At 40.0% G+C, this 20,066-nt stretch overlaps 1 protein-coding gene across 1 annotated transcript in view; it reads right to left on the bottom strand.

Annotated features, from left to right (window-relative positions):
* The window catches only part of GASK1B (golgi associated kinase 1B), a gene marked incomplete at its 3' end in the record, with an annotated part of 33,515 nt that extends 15,980 nt beyond the window's left edge, over positions 1-17,535 (bottom strand). Inside the window, exons 1-2 of the mRNA XM_084245705.1 lie at positions 16,475-17,535; positions 3,678-3,892 (exon numbers count right to left, since the gene is read on the bottom strand). Of these exons, the coding sequence (XP_084101831.1) occupies positions 3,678-3,892; positions 16,475-17,384 (1,125 nt within the window). The 5' untranslated portion in view covers positions 17,385-17,535. The remainder of the gene's footprint in view (positions 1-3,677; positions 3,893-16,474) is intronic.
* Between the last annotated feature and the right edge of the window lie 2,531 nt (positions 17,536-20,066).

Here is a 20,066-nt window from a genome sequence, read left to right as displayed (position 1 = left end):
AGCAAGTGATTTTAGTTTGGTTCTGGCACAACTTTCTTAGATTGTTTCAAGAAACCAACCAATACACACTAATACATGCCCAAGCACCATTTATATGAGGTATAATGTCTTATTTATATATTAAATCTGATTTGAAACATAAAGATTTTAATGTAATTGATGAGAAGGATTATTGTATAAAATAATTATTTACTATGATGGTCATGGAAAAAGAACTAAGTATATTCATTTGTTTGTTAAGTAAATCTTTAACAGACATCTCTCTATAAATATTGTATATAATATCAAATACAGGAAATAAATATATCAATTAAAATGTGAGCTTTTTTTTTTAAATTTTTTTTAAATTTTTTTTTTTTAATAGAGGCATGTTTTTTATTTATTTATTTATTTGTTTGTTTGTTTTGTTTAGACATGCACTGGGTACAGTCAGAAGCGCGGGAGGGTGAGAGAATTCACCAGAGCCAGAGCGGGGAGCAGAGCAGGCAGAAGGACCGAAGTACACTGCTGAGGGGAGCAGCGGGCGGCAGGAGAGGTCTGCGCGCCATGTGGGACGCTCCTCAGTGGCCGGGGAGCAGCCGGGGATCGAACTGGCGCTGCAGAGGCTGCGGGCAGCTTCGCAACCCAGCGCTCAACCGCTGTGCCACTGGCGAGGCCCAATTAAAATGTGATCTTAACGGAAATGTAAAACTACTCTGAAAATGTACTATGAGCAAAGTCAAATGAAAAACAACAAACTAAGAAAAGTTATTTGAGATATATAGGACTGATAAGATTAATTTTTATAATATACAAAATGATTTAATAAATTAATAAGAAACAATTACAGAAAGCAATTTTTTAAATGACAATGATGTGAGCAGGAAATTCACAGAAAACAACGTATAAAAGTTAGTAAAATGTTGAAAATCTGATGTCCTCAAGCTCACTCATAATGAAAATATACTTTGCTACAACTGTAGTTGCTTTCTACAATATAATGCACACATGTTGAGAAATATATCTTTGTTAGTTGAATGGTAGTTATAAATCCCTTAATGGAAAGGGGACTGATAAAGACTGATGTTGAATTTCAGCTGAGGATTCCAGAATTAAAACCAATGTCACTAGAGACCACTTCTAAAAGGGCTTCCTCTCTATATTCACTGTGGGTTAGCACTTATATTCATCAACTATGGATCTCAGGTCTTCCCTTTCTCATATACTTCCAGATCGACGGATGTACTCTATACCTGCTCTAGTCACTACCCTCAGGAACTACAGTGTCCACTACCCAAACATCTGATCTTACAGTGCATGCCTTTATTTGCTTAACCTTTCATTAATTCTCCACCTTCTTTCTAATATATTTTATCACAACTTGTTCCATTAACCCATGGATAACTTGGCAGTTGTTACACAATAACAGTTAAGAACATGGAATCCAGACTTAACCAAATATCTGTTAGGGAACCTACTAGCTATGTAACAGCAAACAAGTTAGGTAATTATTCACAGACAAACTTTCCATGGGATTTCTGCACATCTTATATCATGTTTTGTTCTGCAGTATCTCTTCAAGGATATTAGTAAACCAAAGGGCCTTGGAAGATACAAAGAGTGTCTCCCTCTGTGATGGAAGGCAGATTTGTTTTCTAACCATGACAATGAAGATTAAAGTCTCCAGTGTGCCAAAAGTTAGACAGGTTTGCTAGCAGCCTCTTAGAAGATTGGTAGTATCCTAAGCTTAAGGTTCCTCAGCAGGGACATAAACCCAGTGACATATGTAGAATTCACCGGAGCCACTCTATATCACCCCAATGGGACTCAAGAGTCAAATAAGCATACAGCTCCTGCTACCTGCTGTATCATAAGAGATGGCGTCATTTGTCTTTGACCCAGGAGTCTTTTTTCTTCTTCAAGAATCAATGAAACGGGCCTCTCCGGTGGCGCAATGGTTGAGCACTGGGTTGCAGAGCTGCCCGCAGCCTCTGCAGCACCGGTTTGTTCCCCGGCTGCCGGACGAGGGTCCCACATGGTGTGCAGACCTCTCCTGCCGCCCGCTGCTCCCCTCAGCAGTGTATTTCATTGGTCTGCCTGTTCTGTTCCCCGCTCTGGCTCTGGTAAATTCTCTCACCCTCCCACACTTCTGACTGTACCCAGTGCTTGTATAAATAAATAAATAAATAAATCTTTAAAAAAAAAAAAATCAATGAACCCACAGCAAGCTAACTTGTTAGCTTACATGAAGGGTAAAATCTCAGACTTTTCACAATTCTTGATAATAACTGCTATGTACCTCAGTTTCCCTACCTGTAAAATGAAGAGAGGGTACCTTCCTTGCAGATTAAGAATGCTAGTTAAATGGAATAATGAGATAATACACACATAATGGGTCTCATTGCTAGACTCTTCAACAGAATACTATGACTCCTGATTGTCTCCTTGGCAACCCAAATGTCCTGCTCCCAAGTGCAGTCCTCACTGGTGGCTCTGAAGCACGGAAACCATAAATCATTCTCTTCTCAAAAATTCCTAATTTGCAGACTATGACTCTACACTAAACTTGCTTTCTTCCTATATTTTTGTCCTTTTCGAGTTTCTTCCTGAAATGGCACACAAAAAGGAATGAACAAAAAGAGAATCCCTTGCAAATATCCTCAGACAGCCCTAACATGAATTACAATGATTAAAAACACAACAGAAAACTAGTTTTTCTAAAATGGAGGAAGGTAGGGCCTCCCTGGTGGCGCAAAGGGTTGAGACACAACCTATGAAGCTATGTGCAGCCACTGCAGCACAAGTTTGATCCCCAGCCAGGGAGCTACCCACATGGCACAGCAGACCTCTCCTCACTCGCCCGCTGCTCCCCTCAGCAGTGTATTTCAATCAATCTGCCTGTTCTGTTCCCCACTCTGTCTCTGGTGAATCCTCTCACCACCCCCACACCTCTGGCCTATACCCCCAGTTCTTGTATGCATAAATAAATAAGTCTATAAAAATAAATAAAATAAAATGGAGGAAGGTAAAGTTAGTAATCAGAATAAAGGGGTAGAGTCATGAGATCTTTATCAAAAGGAGTTAAGAGAAGAAACCTATAAAATGTTAAGTCACTCAGTTATATAGAAAGTCACTACTTACCATTCTCAATGTCTAATCATAATAAAATATTTGTAAATAATTACTGGAATGGAGGCAAGGTAAATAGTGGCTATAAACTCTATAGTTAAGTGCCCATTGAAACACAGTGTGGAATGAAGGAAAGAAGAAAAAATTTTACCATCAACAGAACTCATAGAACTCCAGCTCCAGCTTTCAATTGTTGAAAGAACTTGGATGAGTTACTTAATCTCACCAAACTTCATTTCACTCACCTCCCTATTGGAGTACAACTATCCATTTCCAAGAGCTGTGGAAGGATTATCTCAATAAACTGTAGCTATGACAAGGACTATTATAGGATTGAAGAATTACTTCCCCAGAAATTAATAAAAAAAAGGCAACAGGAACTTCCCCAAAGGATATTTCCTAAAAGGATATAAAATTTTGTGGTGTGGTACTATACTTGCCAAAGACAGCATTAGAAAACTTAAATTCTAACTCTATAAAATCTCCAGATGCAGAAAATTCCTTACTGTCAGACTTATGTAACTCAATGTCTGTTTCAGAAAATCACTTACTTGAATCAATACACTTACCTGTAATAAAAAATCAAAGAGGGCCATCTTGGACCACTCGTGATGATGTATTTCAGTGCAACCCCATTCTGGCTTGGGTACTCGACCATTCTGCCAGCACTTATGTTTCAGCAACTGCTGATAAGCTCCCCAGGTGAGCTTAACAGAAGAGTGGGTGTCAGTACTTGTTGGAGATAAAGATGAGTCCCAGAGAATGAGAGGACTTGAGCGGCCATCTACAAAATCAAAAACAAAAAAAACCCTCAAGTTTAGTGATTAACCCTGGTCATACACTGAGTTACAATCTCTCTCTCACCTGTCAATGATGAGTCAGTATTTTATGTCCCCTTTGCCTTCTGAAGTTTAATATTTTTAGACCTCAATGATGATGCCACCTGACAGAAGTCATGAAACAGAAAGTTATCGTTATAAAATAAAAGTAAAAAAATAAGCAAAACACTTGACAGATGTGGCAGGATTAGGCCACAAACCATCAATAACAACGTCCTGTGGTTCATGTGGTTTTATTCCACATCTAAAAGCTGCCTCCACAAAAAAAGGAAAGATCCAGACATTTATAATTGTCTATTCAATGTCTGAGTGGAGCTGCTCTCTATCTGTAATAACAACTGTCTGATTTTCTGAGACCACATTATGATGTCAGGAAGAAAAAGAATTTTTAGAAATCGCAAATTTAAAAGTGCAATTGCCTGGCTCACACCAGTCACTATAATCTCAAAAAAAAAAAAAAAAAGGGTGGGAGAAAGCAAGAGTACTCTTCCTCTTTTGATAGAAACAAAAGCACTCTTGGTAATGGATCATTTACTCACACATAGCTTCACAAGTGTACAAGTGTACTTAAGCAGTATCATTTCTTCAACTGCATCATGCATAGACGATTTTGCAAAAAAATCAGTCATTTGAATTTTGCCTCACTCCTGCTAGATTAGGATTTCATTGCTAAAATGTATAGGGAATGATGAGTCTGAGTGAGGTCACCATAAACAGGGAAGATGTGATTAGGGACAATAAATGACAATTCAAACAGAAAACAGATATCACTCTCAAACCCCAATTTGTGCTAAATCAAGTCACTGAGAGATAATACTGAGAGATCTGCTTTGAAACTCAAAAATCAGAATGATGGTCTTTAAAAAAATGAAATAAGTAACAAAGATCTGAAAAAGTCCACTTAACTCATTCTTAACAGGTCTGGACAATAGAAGCCTCTGAAATTATGACTGGAATGCCCAGGCACGTCACAGGAATTTTTAAAAGCCCTTTTAAAAACCTCAGAGGCTCTCAATCTATAACTGAATTCTTTTATGTAAGACTTTTGTCTTACCACCTTGCATGTCTGCCTTCATGCAAAATGTTTATCTCTGGTCTTTAATGCAGAGAACAGGCATCTTCTCTAACTACTCTTGCATTTGGTGTTACAGTGACCTCCATCATTTTAATAGCATTCCCTTAATCATTCTAACCACCTGCATTCCAGTTTTGCTCAAAAGAAAAATCATTCTCCTTTTAGCCTTACAATTTAGGTCAGGGCATGAAGAAAGTCCTTTAGATTATAGAAATTATAACAGTTATTGACATGCAATTAAGAGAAAATAGAACAACATGAATCATAACTGAAGAACTTTTGTTTTTAACATTATTGTATCTCCATTTTATTTTCTTTTACTTTACTAAATTATTTGGTGCTGCTGGGACCTAATTATCATCTTGGATTTAAAATAAATATAATGTTCAATGTGTGTCCTCCAAATACTATGCTAACTTAAAATAATGAATAATAATAAATTCCAGTAAAAACAAGAATCACAAGGAGCCAGGCAACTATAGGTCAGTAGAGCCAAATACACTGTGGAGCCAAGACACAACACAGCCTTCAAAGAAAGACACACACGGTAGACTTCTAAAGATAAACACCAGGAAGCCCTATCTGTCAGTGTCTTTGGACCAAAGCGCTAACAGATAGCACTTTGCATTCTCATGACTAGGACATGTTCAAAGAGAGTTGAAATCTGACACTGAAATTCAACAACACAAATCAACACTGGCGATAGGATAGCACAGCTTCCTTGACAATTCACTGGAGGGCTATAGAGAAATGATCTACATAAACAATTGAAATGTTTACAATCTTCTGGGCCGTTTTCTTTTTTTTTAAAGATTTATTTACTTTTATACAAGAATTGGGGTACAGGCCAGAGGTGCAGGAGGGTGAGAGGATTCACCAGAGGCAGAGCAGGGAGAACAGGGGACCGAAATACACTGCTGAGGGGAGCAGTGGACAAGACTGGAGATGTCTGCCTCGCCATGTGGGCTGCTCCCTGGCTGGCCAGGAATTCAACCTGCTCTGCAGAGGCTGCAGACTGCTTCCCAGCACTGCGCTCAACCCGCTGTGTCACCAGGGAGGCCCTGTTTTCCTTGTTTTTACAAACATTTGTTTCTTGTTGAATTTAAAGTTAATTTAAAGTAAATCTACTTATTTTAGAAAAATTTGGGGAAAACAATAAACTATATTGCTAAGAAAGCAACGATCATCTATAACTTTATAACCCCAATTGGTTCTGTTTTATGAATATTTACCATAGACATTTTCCAACCCCTCTCTCATGAGAAAATGTAAATTGTTTTTACGGATTTAAGGAGCAGAGCTAATGGTTATTGCTTGGACTCAAATCCAAGAGGCCTCTTGAATTCTGCCCACAATACTTCTCTGCTTTGGAACAATGGACAAGTTATCCCACCTCTCTAAATTTTGCTCTCAGCTTCTGTAAAATGGAGGCAAATATATACCTTCCAAAACAGATTTTGTTAGGATTAAATGAGATAGTGCACTTAAAGTTCTAGCGTGTTGCATAACATACAGGCATATGTCAGAAAAGTTTTGCTCTATTACATATATATATATAGTGCAATCATAATTCCTGTCTTCAGCTGCCTTTATTTATTGAGCATTTCCTATGTGTCAAGCATTGTTTGAACCTGAAGCTAAGTAAATTAACAAATGTCATTTTTTTGGTTTTGTTTTCAAGGAGTTTACATTCTTACCAAGGCCAAAAGGCAAAAATTAAACAAAGAAAATAAACTACTTGGGGATTATCTTGTATATGCAATTTGTCAGAATTATTTCACTATTACATCATAATTTCTCTAACAGTTTAATATTTTTAAGTAACAGCACTTTACCAATGATATAATAATCTACTCAGTGGTCACCAAACTTTGTTACAGGCAGATAATAAATGTCTCAGACTTCTTGAGGGCCATCTGGTCTCCCTCACAACTCTCCAGCTATGCAAATACTCAACTATGTTATAACCTGTGAGCAAAGACAATATACAAACAAATGGCCATGATGTGTCCCAATAAAACTTTATTATAGGCACTAACATGTGCTTTTCATATCATTTTCAAGTGTCATAGTAATATAATTATCCTTTCCAATTTTTTCCAGCCTTTTAAAATTCAAAGCATCCATCTGAAGCTCCAAGGATCTAGTGTTTCAACCCCTGGTCTGGACTATGAATATATTGCATCTCATTCACCATCTCTCTGCTGTAGACAATCAAATTGTTCAATGACACAATTTTGAAACTACTATTTTAACAGGTATTCTCAAACTGCCACAAAGAAAGCTTTGAACTCATACGACTGATTGATTTTTAAAGTGCCACATTTTAAATGCCCCTGTCTATATCCATTCATGTCCCCAAAGCAAAATATTTTGAATGCTGACTATCAAATAAAAACTTCCATCCTGGGCCTCCTGGTGGCACAAGGGGTTAAGAGGCAACCTATGAAGCTACCCCCAACCACTGCAGCACGAGTTCGATCCCCGGCCAGGGAGGTACCCACATGGCACAGCAGACCTCTCCTGTCTCACTCGCTGCTCCCCTCGGCAGTGTATTTCAGTCAATCTGCCTGTTCTGTTCCCCACTCTGTCTCTGGTGAATCCTCTCACCTCCCCCCAACATCTCTGGCCTGTACCCCAGTTCTTGTACACATAATAAAATAAATCTTTAAAAAAAAAAACAAAAAAAAACAAATTTCCATCCTGTCCTATAGAAATCAAAGCACCTCAGGGAAGGAGGATTTCCAGAAAAGAAGAGGCAAGCAGAGTGAGCAGCAATTCTCACACTCGGCTATAGGAGGCGGGGTTCTTTTCATGCTCGAGGTCTTCCTGCAGTATATCTACAGCTTTAACATCATAGTAGTTGTCAGAAAGATTCCAGATCTCAGAATCATGAAGACACTGTGGGAAGAATCCTTCTTTTTCTAAAATGTGGCTTTGAAAACAATTAAATGAACTCTGACAGATTTGAGGGGATGACCGGAAAACTGCCTCTGAAAACAGGAAATGCTGAAGCAACTTAACCCTGAAGTGTTTCAGATAAAGAACATTTATCTCTTCACATTCAGGTTTGTCAAAATGATGCAGTACTGTACTCTCTGGAGAAATCTTAACAGTGAAGAGATAAAATCCTGTTAAAGTGGTGAGAAAGCAGGTTTTAGAAGATATGTGGGTGTTCATGTGAACTAAAGGTTATGCAGCTGTCTTTAAAAACGAGATTTGCCAGCAAAACTTACTTTTTCCAAAATCTGAGTATTTCCTCTGAATTGTGATGTTCTCCTAAGTTGTTCTTTATTCAAAAGTGCAGAGAAGACATTCTTTTGAGGAGGTGAATGTGAAAATTCACTAAAAATGAATGTTAAACACAATCTCCTTTGCCTAGACTTATTAAATGTCCTTCACTTTGAATGCTGGATGACTTGTTTTGTAGATAGCTGTGTCTGTCAGTATTTGATGCTGAGCAAAAATAAGTTAAAACACGCTGAGTTCTGATATCAGAAGTCCTACATGGGCCAAGTTCAAGATAAGACAAACAAGACAAAAAGCAAAATAACAGTGCAGCTCAGAGCCTTTCCTCTAAAACAACTCTACAAAATCCATGGAAGAAAATAATGGCCAGTCAAAACTTGAGGTGCGTCTTTTCTCACAGGAAACAAATTCTGTTGGGTTCTATCACAACTGTTGATAATGCACTGAATGAAAGCCTTGGGGCTACAGATCTGTAGTGGCTAAGTCAACTGTTAATTATCAATGTGGTTCCAATGAGAGTTTAGCAGGTATCTAGTTGTTCATGAGCCCATAGCTACTCTCTGCTCTATTTTTCTACAGTGCCTATAGTTTTACGGTTTTGCACATGAAACATACTAGACTGAAATGAAAAGACAGATAAGATCATCTCATAGAGGTGGTGAACATGAAGAAGTTAAATAAATGTGAGGGAAGGCACATTCAGAATGCAAAATTCTGTGACACCCTAGAGGCAGGAGGAAATTTGAAGGATTCAATGAAATTCACTAAAATTGTCCTCTCAGTCCCGGGCAAGGACTCGGCCTTAGAGAACTTTGAGTCTAGTAGAAACACACAAGTGCATACCCATAATGACAACCAAAAAAAATGTTTGCCAGTTGAATAAGTGTTTTGGATAGAACAAGTGAAGGACTAAAATAAAGACTGAGCTCTCTGGGCAGGGCCAAGAAATGAAGAAATGTCATGGCTCAGAATAGTCATGTGGTGAAATGCCACATTCATAAGAAAAACCTTCACTGAGAAGGAGCTAAGAGCAATGGGTGGGGTGGAAAAATAAATCACAAGTGTTGATTCTATTCTTGAATCTATATCTGGTCTCCATGGAACTTGAGCCAAGTCCTCAGTCACCCTGACTGAGGCATGGAGCTCCTGAAGGTTTAGATAGTACCTTCCTAACCGACCTGAATTGGTCTCCTGAGAAGCCAGTGAAATGCTGAAACCACAGCACTGTCACATATTTAAAAGAACCAAATCTATATGAGATTTCATGATTTGAAAAATGAAGCAGTGAAGAGGCACAAAATTCTGTAGATTTTATATGTATAGCTCGAATACAGACAATCCCATCCTGGATACTGAGAGTTGTCTTAGATTTCTGATTTACAATACAACACAAGCCAAAAAATGTACTTCTTTATTTTTCACTTCATAACTGGTTTTTTATAGGTGGATTGAGCTAAAATAATGCCCACATTTCCCCAAGAGCGAGCTAAGTGTAAAGGGAGTGAAACAGGAAAGGGGAACATCTTGTGGACTTCCTTTATCGCAAACTCCTTAAACAACCGAAATCATCATTTCCACTTTAAAAACAAAGTGCCTTTTTTGTTCTGAACCTAAGACAGGAACTTCTGCTTTTGAGGTCTGCTCTGGACTTCTGCTATATAAATGGAAACTCCCAGACTTTTCCTGTCTTAATATTCCATTCAATAAAAAAAAAAAAAAAAAAACAGGATTCAAACTTGACTTCAGAGGGTGGTGATGATGTGGTCACTGTGCCCAGGCTCTACAAACAATCACATTTTGCAAATAAAGCTTTGGTCACATCTGGGTGATCCAGTCCTAGGCCATTTAGTGCTTATTAATGTAGATAAAGGAGCCATGAATACCAGAACAGAGTGACCTTCCCACATGCAAAGCTCACAACATCCTTTTCTTAGTCAAACCCTTCAGTGATTCCCATAATCTGCAAGATAAAGACCCTGGTCACTACTCTCCATTCACCACAGCTTTATCTCATTTCATCCCCACTTCAGGACCCAAATCTCTTTTTTTAAGAATGAGTTGTTTCCTAAGCACAATCTGCCTTTACACGTCTTTCACACCTCTATTCTCTCTACCCTGTCTCCACCCACAGCATCTTGCACCCTCGCCCACAGTGACATTTAAGGACCAATTCAGGCTTTACCTCTTCAAAAAGTTTGCACAACCCCCACCTGCCCTCCTACACACACATTCTGCACAAAATTCTCCCTCTTTGTACCTACAAGGCCTCTTAAAACTATATCTATTGAAGTCTCTATCATACCCAGCTAGTAGGTTAGTATGGTGGCTTGCTTAGCTAGCGCCGGCCTCCAACAGAGAGATAAGTGAGAACAGAGACAATTTCTTACACATCTTTAGATCTCCAAGTCCTGACATAATTGGCTGGACCAAAGCAAGCATACAAAATCTGTGATAAATGATCAAATAAATGAATAAATAATTTTTCTAAGAGTCCTCCGATTTCTGTTTCTAGCTCTTAAGTTCTAAGGAAAAGTCAGCAGGCCCCAGAACAAAAGTTTGGCTGTGTGGCATCCAAGCAAGCTGTGATTTCATTGTCCTCACTCTAAATGGAATGAGAAGGATGAGAGAGAGGAAAGACAGAAGTGGGGAAGTGCAGAGGCCTCCATGCCCTCGGTCTACCCAGTGTGCCCTCAACCATCCACCCCCACATCTCTGTAGTCTCTGAGAGATAGGGATGATGTCAGCAAGGATGGCAGAGACACCGCCACCTCTCTCCTCTTGCCCCTATATCACTGGCATGAGAAGAGGTGGAGTTAAGGCATGGTGGCTACATTCAGGAATCAGACAGCAAGGCAGTTGGGAAAGCAGGTTGCAATATGGATAACATCTGACTAACTGAGGAAGTCCCGGGCCACAACCGTTAGGAACACAGAATGTGGAAGGATCATGGGAGGACACTACAGTGGTGAAAAACAAGCCAAGGGTGCTCTTTCTACCCATGTCCCCATGTGTACATCTGCCCTTCCGTCCATGACTTGTGGGGCTTGGAAGGATGTAACATCTTCCCTGAACCTCAGTCTCCCCACAGAAAATCTACCCAGTAATCCCTGATGCATGGAGCAACAGTGAGACTTAATGAATATAAAATGTTTAGCACTACACAAATGAGAGGCACTGGTATTATCCAGTGAGCAACTTAGGATCTACAATGAATTTAAATGGAAGTTGGTCGGGTGCCTGCAGTTCGTCATCTAAGCAGCCCTGACATACAGAATTCCTTTCCTTAAATGCCAGTTTTAGGTACTTATTTACTTTGTTCAAGTAAACATCAGTCTAGGTAAACAAACTAAGAAAATGTAAGGAGACACTGCAAATTGCTGAATTGACTTAAAAACTGAATTAAAAATGTAAGGTGACATTTACTGAGTGTTCCCACGTGTTAGGCACTGTTTCAAATATTTTATATGTAACAACTCAATTTTCAGAACCACTCTATGAGGTAAGTACTATTATTTATCATCATCATTATTTTTATTATCTTCTTCCCTATTATACTAATGAAATAAGACGCTATGAAACTAAGTTAATTATCCCAGGCAACACAGATACCCAGAGGTAGAATCAGGATTCAAACTCAGAAGTCCAAATTGACAAATGTTATGAACTAAATTTTGGCCCCAAAAGGCATATGTCAAAGTTCTCACCCCCTGGGGCTCAGACCACTACTGTATTTGGCGATGGGGCCTTTAAGGAGGTAACTGAGTGTTAATCCAATATGACTGGTGTTCTTGTAAGAGGTTAGGAGAGAGAGAGAGAGACCCCAGGGTAAGTGCACAGAGGGAAGGGCCTATGAGGGCACAGTGAGAAGGGGGTTGTGTGCAAGCCAGGGAAAGAGGCTGTAGAAGAAACCAAAGCTACCAACACCTTGGTTTTGGGCATATAGACTCTAGAACTGCGAGAAAATGAATTTCTGTCATTTAAGCCACTTAGGGTGTGTATTTTGAGATGGCAGTGCTAGCAGATGAATATGCCAGTCCGTGCTCTTAGCAACAAAACTATGTGAATTAAGACTGTGCAGCTTCTCCAAGTTTATAAGAGCTATCAAGTACAATAAAATTCTATTGCAACTTCAATATTTACCCATTAACTGAGGTAGAAGGGGGGTTATTTAGTCCTTCCACACTTACGTGGTCTTGCCACCACACTAGAGACAGCAGCACACTCTCTCCTGATAGAAAGGTCATGACCTTGAGCTGAATGAATTCTGAAATCAGTGGCAGTAAGTAGATTCCCTCCAGGCCACTGAACTCTCAACTGGTACATTCCTGTCAGCTCAAGGGGGACAGGTCACCTCGAGTGTCTTGTTCTCAGATGCTATGCCCACAGGAGTGGCTGGCATTTAGCAAATGTCCAATAAATATTTCATAAAATGAGACAAGATAAAGGTGATGCTACGGAAGGAAGCGAGGGAACAAATTGCATGAGACAAGGCCTGTGCATCTTCACGCTGTGAGCACTATGGCAAATATTCATTGTCCCATCTATCTGAGCCACCTGAGGGGTGAAGGGCCAAGATCCAAAGGCAGGGCAGATGGACAAGGTGACCAGGAACTTTCATGTGTCTGCAGGTTTGCAGCGAGCAAACAACAAGGTTCTGGAGCAGAGAGCTGCTGAGAGAGGAAGTTCAGTAAGCCTTTGTCCACTTGTGAAAATACTAAGCTAATCAGCTCAATTTAATTGCTAACGAGACATCCTAGGGCTTCTCTGATAGAGAATACAATGTGTTTTTAAGTGAACTTTTCAAAAATAAAACATTTTTATAGTTAAATATTTTATGAAAGTTTGCATATAGGTCCAAGATTTCTAAGATTTTGAAGTCAGTATGGCTCCCAGTTATGGGAGCATCTGGGTTATTCTCATAGATGCTAGCAAAACCACTGAGTTCTTGCCTGGGAGCCTGAAGCAATGAGGAATGCAGACACCCTTTCCTCCTTCTGGCTAGGGAACCCTCACCCAGCAACTCACAGTGCAGGACGTGTGCATTCAAAAAGAGTAGAAAATAGACTATTTCTCCTATTTTATAATAAGATGAGGTGATATAAATTGGAAAACAGTGAGCAACTTGGGATCTACAATGAATTTAAATGGAAGTTGGTGGGGTGCCTGCAGTTCGTCATCTAAGCAGCCCTGACATACAGAATTCCTGGAACCAGGCTACCTTAATTCAGTATGACTGCTCTGTAGCAATAAAGCAGCATCCTAAAAATAAAGCATACATAATGCATCTTCCATGCTGGGCATGAAAAACAGCACAATGCTTAAGTTCTACCAAAATGGTGTCCTTTGGGATTCATTCACATGACTGCAGACTGCTCGGGAAGCTTTGGCAAAGCTGTTCAGTTGAAGATCACAGAGTATGCCTGGATTTATTCTGTTTTTTACATGGACATAGTCTGCTTGGTCATCTTTTACGTAAATTGTTAAAAACATTTTGTTTAAAGAGAAATATCTATATGTATAGCACCACACCAAAGCTGACGACCTTTGTCACAATTTTTGGCTTTTACAAGGATGGTTTAGAAGAAAACATACTACATATGTTCAGTCACATTTGCATGCATATGATTGTTTATGGTAATACAAAAAAAATCTGGTAAGCATTGACTTGCATTTAAAGCAAAACTGAATACCCTTGTAGCATGTTCAGAGTATATATCAATACTTTCCTTCATAAAAATTGTTTCAATGCTAAATTCTTGAATTGAAAGAAAAATAAAATAACTAAATGCAAATGTTGACTATGTGGTATTGTTAAGTAATGTCGAAGATAAATGATACCAAATGCAGTTAGAGTCACAACACAATGCAAAAACACTAGATTTTTTTTTATATATTTAAAGAGCAGGTTTATTAGAAAAGGAATAGGACAGCAAAAGACACTTGCATAGACACAAGCAGACAGGAAGAGCTGCGAAAAACACTGGATTCTTTATAGATTCACAAAGGGAGGAGATTTCTCTGTTGTAGAAATGGATGCTTTTAAAAGCCCTTTGGTGCCATGTTTCAATTGGTGCTTGCATTTTCTGTACAGGAACACAAAGGATGAGAATCTTCTCCAGTGATAATAGCTGGATTTTTATGGTACGGTCCTCCCCAGCTAATCACAACACCTTCCCCAGGTACACCTCCACATTTTCTTTGGAGTAACACCTGTCAGAAAACGGTCTGGTACAAGGCCAGTAAGCCCACTGATTCACAAATATATTTGCACTTAAGGAAAATCACCTAAGAATTCATCAGGTTATATGGTTAAGAACCTGTGCCTCTCTCAGACAACCAAGCCAGTGATTCTGTCCTAATAGAATAAAAAAAAAGCAACCACTTTGACACTGAGTTTTATAATTGAGACCTTTGTATTTGGTCTAGATCAACAGAAATCTTCATCATAGAAGCTGAGGGCAAGAAAATCAGTCCAATCATAGCATTTGATTGTCTTTTAACATATTCTTTTGCATCTTATATATTTTTATGTTCAGGCAATTTACATGACTTGAATAAAGTACTTAATTACCCTGAGCCTCTACTTGCATATCCACCTATCATACACAAAATTTCACCCTTGTGAAATTTTATGAGGATGTAATGAGATAATGCATGCACAGTACTTGAGACATCAAACATATCTGTGATTCTGAAGCACTTAGACAGGAACCAAGATAAGAATACTAACTCCCAGTAAATCACGGGTACATCAAGAAGTACCCATTCTAAAACTAAATTATAATCCTAAAGCCTTTGGAAATGTAGTTTGATTTGTGAATGCCCCCAAGAGTTTTAATCTTCTCCAATAGAGATTCCCTGGTAACCCCTCCAAAAATCTAGTGAGGTGTCAGGGAGGAAGGTAGCAGGCTTTGCATTTACTTTGTCTCTGGGGTCCTTTTTAGCCTGTTGGGTCAGCCTAGATACCTGGTAGCAATTTACAAGAATTATTCTGTATTCAAACACAGACCGCTGACCCACCCTACTTTGTATTCAAAGCCTGGAAGGGCCTCAGGATTCAGAGAACATCTGTCTGAGCCAGGCCACAGACAGTCATACCTCCTGCAGCTGCCGTGCATGGCTACTTACCCCCTAGAACCTGCCAAAATGTTAATCACCTGTGAAAATCTTGGAAATCAGATTCAGGAAATCCTGAACCTTAGACATGAACTTGAAGACAGCATATAGCTAGTCAGTATACATACTGAACAAAAAGTCTATTTTTTTTATTTTTTGCAGCACTTTATTAAAGGGATTGTAGGGTAAATGGTTTTTGGCTTTCCTGCCCTCCACCATTAGGATTGCCCTGCCTGATGGGGCACCTGCATTTTGTTACTTTGTTATAAGTTATGTTGTTTACTTCTGTGAGCCATGGCAGGAGTATTGTGATATCTGCCAAGAGAAGCAGAAGCAGGAGAAGAGGCAGGAGAGAGGAGAAAAAGAAACCCAGAGAGGCCTCCTGCCTCCCACACCCTTACCTGATTGCTGCACTACCTGTAAAAGCTCAATAAAAGCCTGAGAAAGCCACGGAGAGCTCCAGGACTTTCCTTTACCGGGGTCTGCTGAGATCATAGAAAACCTGCTCAGTGCCCTTCCTGGCACCACAGGGATTTGTTTGTAAAAAGGGATTGAATCTACTGTTTAAAAAAAAAAAAATCAATGGGTTGAATCTAATTTGGTCTGACTGTGAGGCTCTTAAAAATATTTCTTCTGCTTTAGAAAGATAACTTACATCTTACTTTTTAAAACTTCCAACAAACGAAATTCTACTTAACTTCCAGCATAACCTATTCAATAATATGCCCACAGTCAGCAAGTTCTGTGCCTCCACCCGGGCATCCTCTCATCATGCAAATTGCCATTGGCTTTAATTAGATTTAATAAGCCACTGGGAAGTGCAGTGAGGGAAATGGAGAGCAAGATTACACAGTGTGGGCTTACTCTTGCATGTCGAGTACAGCATTTCCCTGGAACTCTCATATCCTCCCAAAGCTGGGAAAATAAAGAATGCCAAGCGTACGGAAAGACATGCTGCTGCTGTTATCCAAATGTGAAACGTGGGTGGAGAAAATCATTTGGAAAAAAAAAAAAAAGAGCGAGGGAAAAGAGAAAATCAACTCGAATGCTCAACAGCTGCAAATAAGGAAGCAAGTGAAGTTGTTACCTTGGGTGAACTCTGATTTCCTGCTCACAGAAGGCAGGGTCCTGTTGAGTCCCAGGATTCTGTCCAGGTGGAAGGCAAACACCTCACTCATGTCCAAAGGCTGCTTGAGCAGCCCACAGGGGCTAGGGCCACAGCCAGGTGCAGTGCCAGTGGCGCCCCCCTCCAGCACCAGCAAGCTTGCTTGACTCTTGGAGGGCCCTGGCTGGAGGCCGGCCACTGCCCCATCTGCCAAGAGGCGCATTCTGCGGATGTCTTCTTTGCTCAGCCACGAGGGGGCGCTCTCGCTGTAGATCCTGATATTGCTCTCCTTGACCTTGGGCTGCGGCAAATCCGAGCTCCCACCTCGCGCTCCCAGACCTGGTAACAACCGCCAGGGTCTTTCCCCGGCCTTGCCCAGGTTTCCTCCCTGGATATACCCATGCGCTTCAACATCAGGTGCCCTTGCAGCTTCTTGTAACTGAAGAGATGGTCCTATCAAAGCCTCCTGACGGGGGGCCGGAGATGCCACTGCATACTTCTTCCTGCGCTTGGGTTTCACTGTGCCGCGGATATTGGCGGGCTTGCTGCGCTTGGAGCGTAGGGTAATGTACACTACATTGGGCTGCAGCGTGGTCCCATTCCCCGGGGACTCGGGAGGGGCCAGCGTACCATCCAAGGGTATCTCAGGGAAGGGTACCTGGGTGGTGTCCCGGCTCAGGTGCGGCCCCTTTTCCACGGCCCGCGAACGCTGGTGAGAGGCGCGTCCCACCTGGCTCACCAAAAAGCCCAGGTAGATGGCACAGGCGGTGCCCAACAGGAGGTTCCTCCGGGTCCTTGGCCGCCGACTGCTCCAGAGTTTACGCACCCGCGGGACACACAGGGAGCAGATGAACCAGTTTATGAGCTGCCCTGGCTTGTCTGGACAGTTCATTTCTCTGCCGCAGCCACATGTTGAGCAGAGTTTAAAGTCTGCCGTTGGCTCCTGCCTAAGTGATGCATGGTTTCCTAAATTCGGCTGTTCCTCCGCTTGGATGTCTAAGTGGTCGCCAGTAGATACAGAGGTGGCCGTGAAGGGTTGGTGATGGAGTTGAGGATGTTTCTGACACTCACCACGACAAACCTCTAAACTCCTATCAGCCTCCCCAAAGAGAAGGGTGGCTTGTTTCTGGGAATGAATGGAAACGATGTAACTGAGTCACAGTCTCAAACTAATTTAGTTCCTCTAAGGAGCAATGGAAAAAAGTAACCCTTTCCTTTCATAAATATCCCCACCAGAAGTTTCTTAATGAAGTTTCGGAAATAGACATGACATAGATGCAGAGATTTTTATATTCAGTTTAAATTAGTAAAAGCCAGTCACACAGATCCAAGAATATTTTATAAATTGTGGCTAGTTATTTAATTTGCTTCTGAAGGAAAAGCATTAAAATTTGACAAACCCATGCTTTCCTTTTTTTTTGAAAATCAGAAACCATTTAAGACAAGCAATATATTTTTTAAAAAACTATATCCCATATATATTTTTTAAGTCCTGTATTAACTAACTGAGTCAAAGCAGGTATTAGCATTCAAATTCAGAAACATATTCTCTTAATTTCATGGTACTTTTTTTCATAACATGTTCCATTATCTTGCATTAAGAGTTATTATAAGATAAAAAGTTAATATAAAGTCAGAAATGTCCCTATATTTTGGAAGCAGTTATTCGGACAAACACACACACACACACACACACTAAACAAAACACAAATCTACAAATCTGACTGCTTTTTACTCTTTCTTTCCACCAAAGTCAGTTGAAAGAAAATAAAAGGATCTTTAACTCAAAATTTTTTTCATATTGTTAAAAAGAAAAAGAGCTCAGAAGCAACCTTACTTACACAGCTGGCCCCATGCTTGCTCCAGGAAGAATGTAATCCCTGACTCTAATGCACAGAACTTTTAAAGGCTGAGGCATGTAAGAAGAACATATTTCATGGTCAAGAGTGTCCACATTTCAAATATTTCAGCTCAGCTTTAACAGCTCCCTTGAAAACTACAGATTGCAAAGTAAAACGATTACTTGTAAACTGGCTGCTGATAACCCAGTCTTAAAACGTGTAAGGCATTTTTGAAGAAATTTTTAAAATTAACTTTATTTTTTAAATTTGAAAAAACAAATGCCAAATGCCGTAGAGCAGCAGTTTTCATTCAAATGATTTTCTGCTTATTTTTAACCCCTGGGAGCCCCCTAGTGTTCTGTTTGGAAACAGACTTAGAAATGCAGGCTCAGGGAATGAAAAAGGATTGAGTGTTTGCTTAGCAGCAGCCTGAGTAAATACCTTGTGAGCTAAGGAATGCCATCACCCCCGTCCATCCCTAGTGGCTGGGGGTTACAGCCCGAGGGCTTCGGGGACTATGACTCACCTCACCAGAGGTTATTTTGTCTCTCACCACTCTGAGAAATGGACTAGAAGTTCGTAAAAAGGTAAAAAAGGGGTTAATGCAGATGAGGATAGAAACATAGGGCAGTGAGATAAGAGTATACATAGATAGGAAATAACTTTCAGAGTGTGCAGTTCAACATGTCACAGTTCACTAGGAGTAGTGGATTCTCTACTGCTTGGAGGGTTTTTTGGTTGTTTTTTTGTTTTTGTTTTTTTCTTACAAACAGCTTAATTTTTGCCTTAGGTAATTTGCTTGTCCTGGCACACAGGTGGAGTTAACAACCTCTCCGGCTTATCCTTTTTGCTTTTACAGCAAAAAAAAGGCAGAAGTCAGGCAGACAGACAGGAAGAGCACAGGAATTGTTTTCTCCCCAGGAAAAGAATGTTATGACAAGAGATTAGTCTGTGTATAATCCTAACAATTCTACATTTTATAATGCAAAAAAAAATTGACAATATGATCAACGAATTGCAATATACAGAGAAAGGAAGGATAGACCTCCAAGTGATAAAATGCCAAAAACCAAAATAACATCACTTTCTCTGACACTCTTAAACTCAGGCCATTTTTTCCTCTTTAAGGTTTAGCTACACAGAGGAAGGAGAAGGAACAGTTCCAGTAATGACAGTGGCTTAGAAGTACCTACACATTTCCACTAAACTTTTGTGGAAAAAAAATTAAGCATCAAAACAAATTTCTTTGTGCCCCAAAATTCTTAAAACACACTCCCATATGCACAGAATTGATTTCTAGGCAGTAAACGTTAACTTCTTGAAAGAAAACCATGGTAGAACTGGGTATTTCTTTTCACATATTCAGAGTAACTAACCTGACTTTTTAAAAGTCTTTTGACTTTTTAAAGTTAAAGCTACATTTTTGGCAGAGACTGGGTTATAAGAAGCAGAAGCCTCTGCTAGCTGTCTTAGCAAGAAAATGCTTAGAAAGTAGATAAGGGTTGTGAGCATTCATAAATTTAGTTGACTACTCCTCTCCCTCTCGAAATGTCTTTTAGAGAAACCCAACACATTGCCTTCCCCTGCAGCCAGGAGGGCAATGAGTGGAGCTAAAGTGTGTGGTGTTTAGAGAATAGTTTCCAGAGGACAAGGGCCTGCCTCTCTGCTCTCCTCCCACTGCTGGCAGCCCTAGCTGTCCCCATTTCAGAAAGCAGAATGACAATAACTTTCAT

The sequence above is a fragment of the Talpa europaea genome (genome assembly GCF_964194135.1).
Source record: "Talpa europaea genome assembly, chromosome: 10".
Classification (NCBI taxonomy): Eukaryota; Metazoa; Chordata; class Mammalia; order Eulipotyphla; family Talpidae; genus Talpa; species Talpa europaea.
This window is presented reverse-complemented; position numbering and strand designations above follow the sequence as displayed.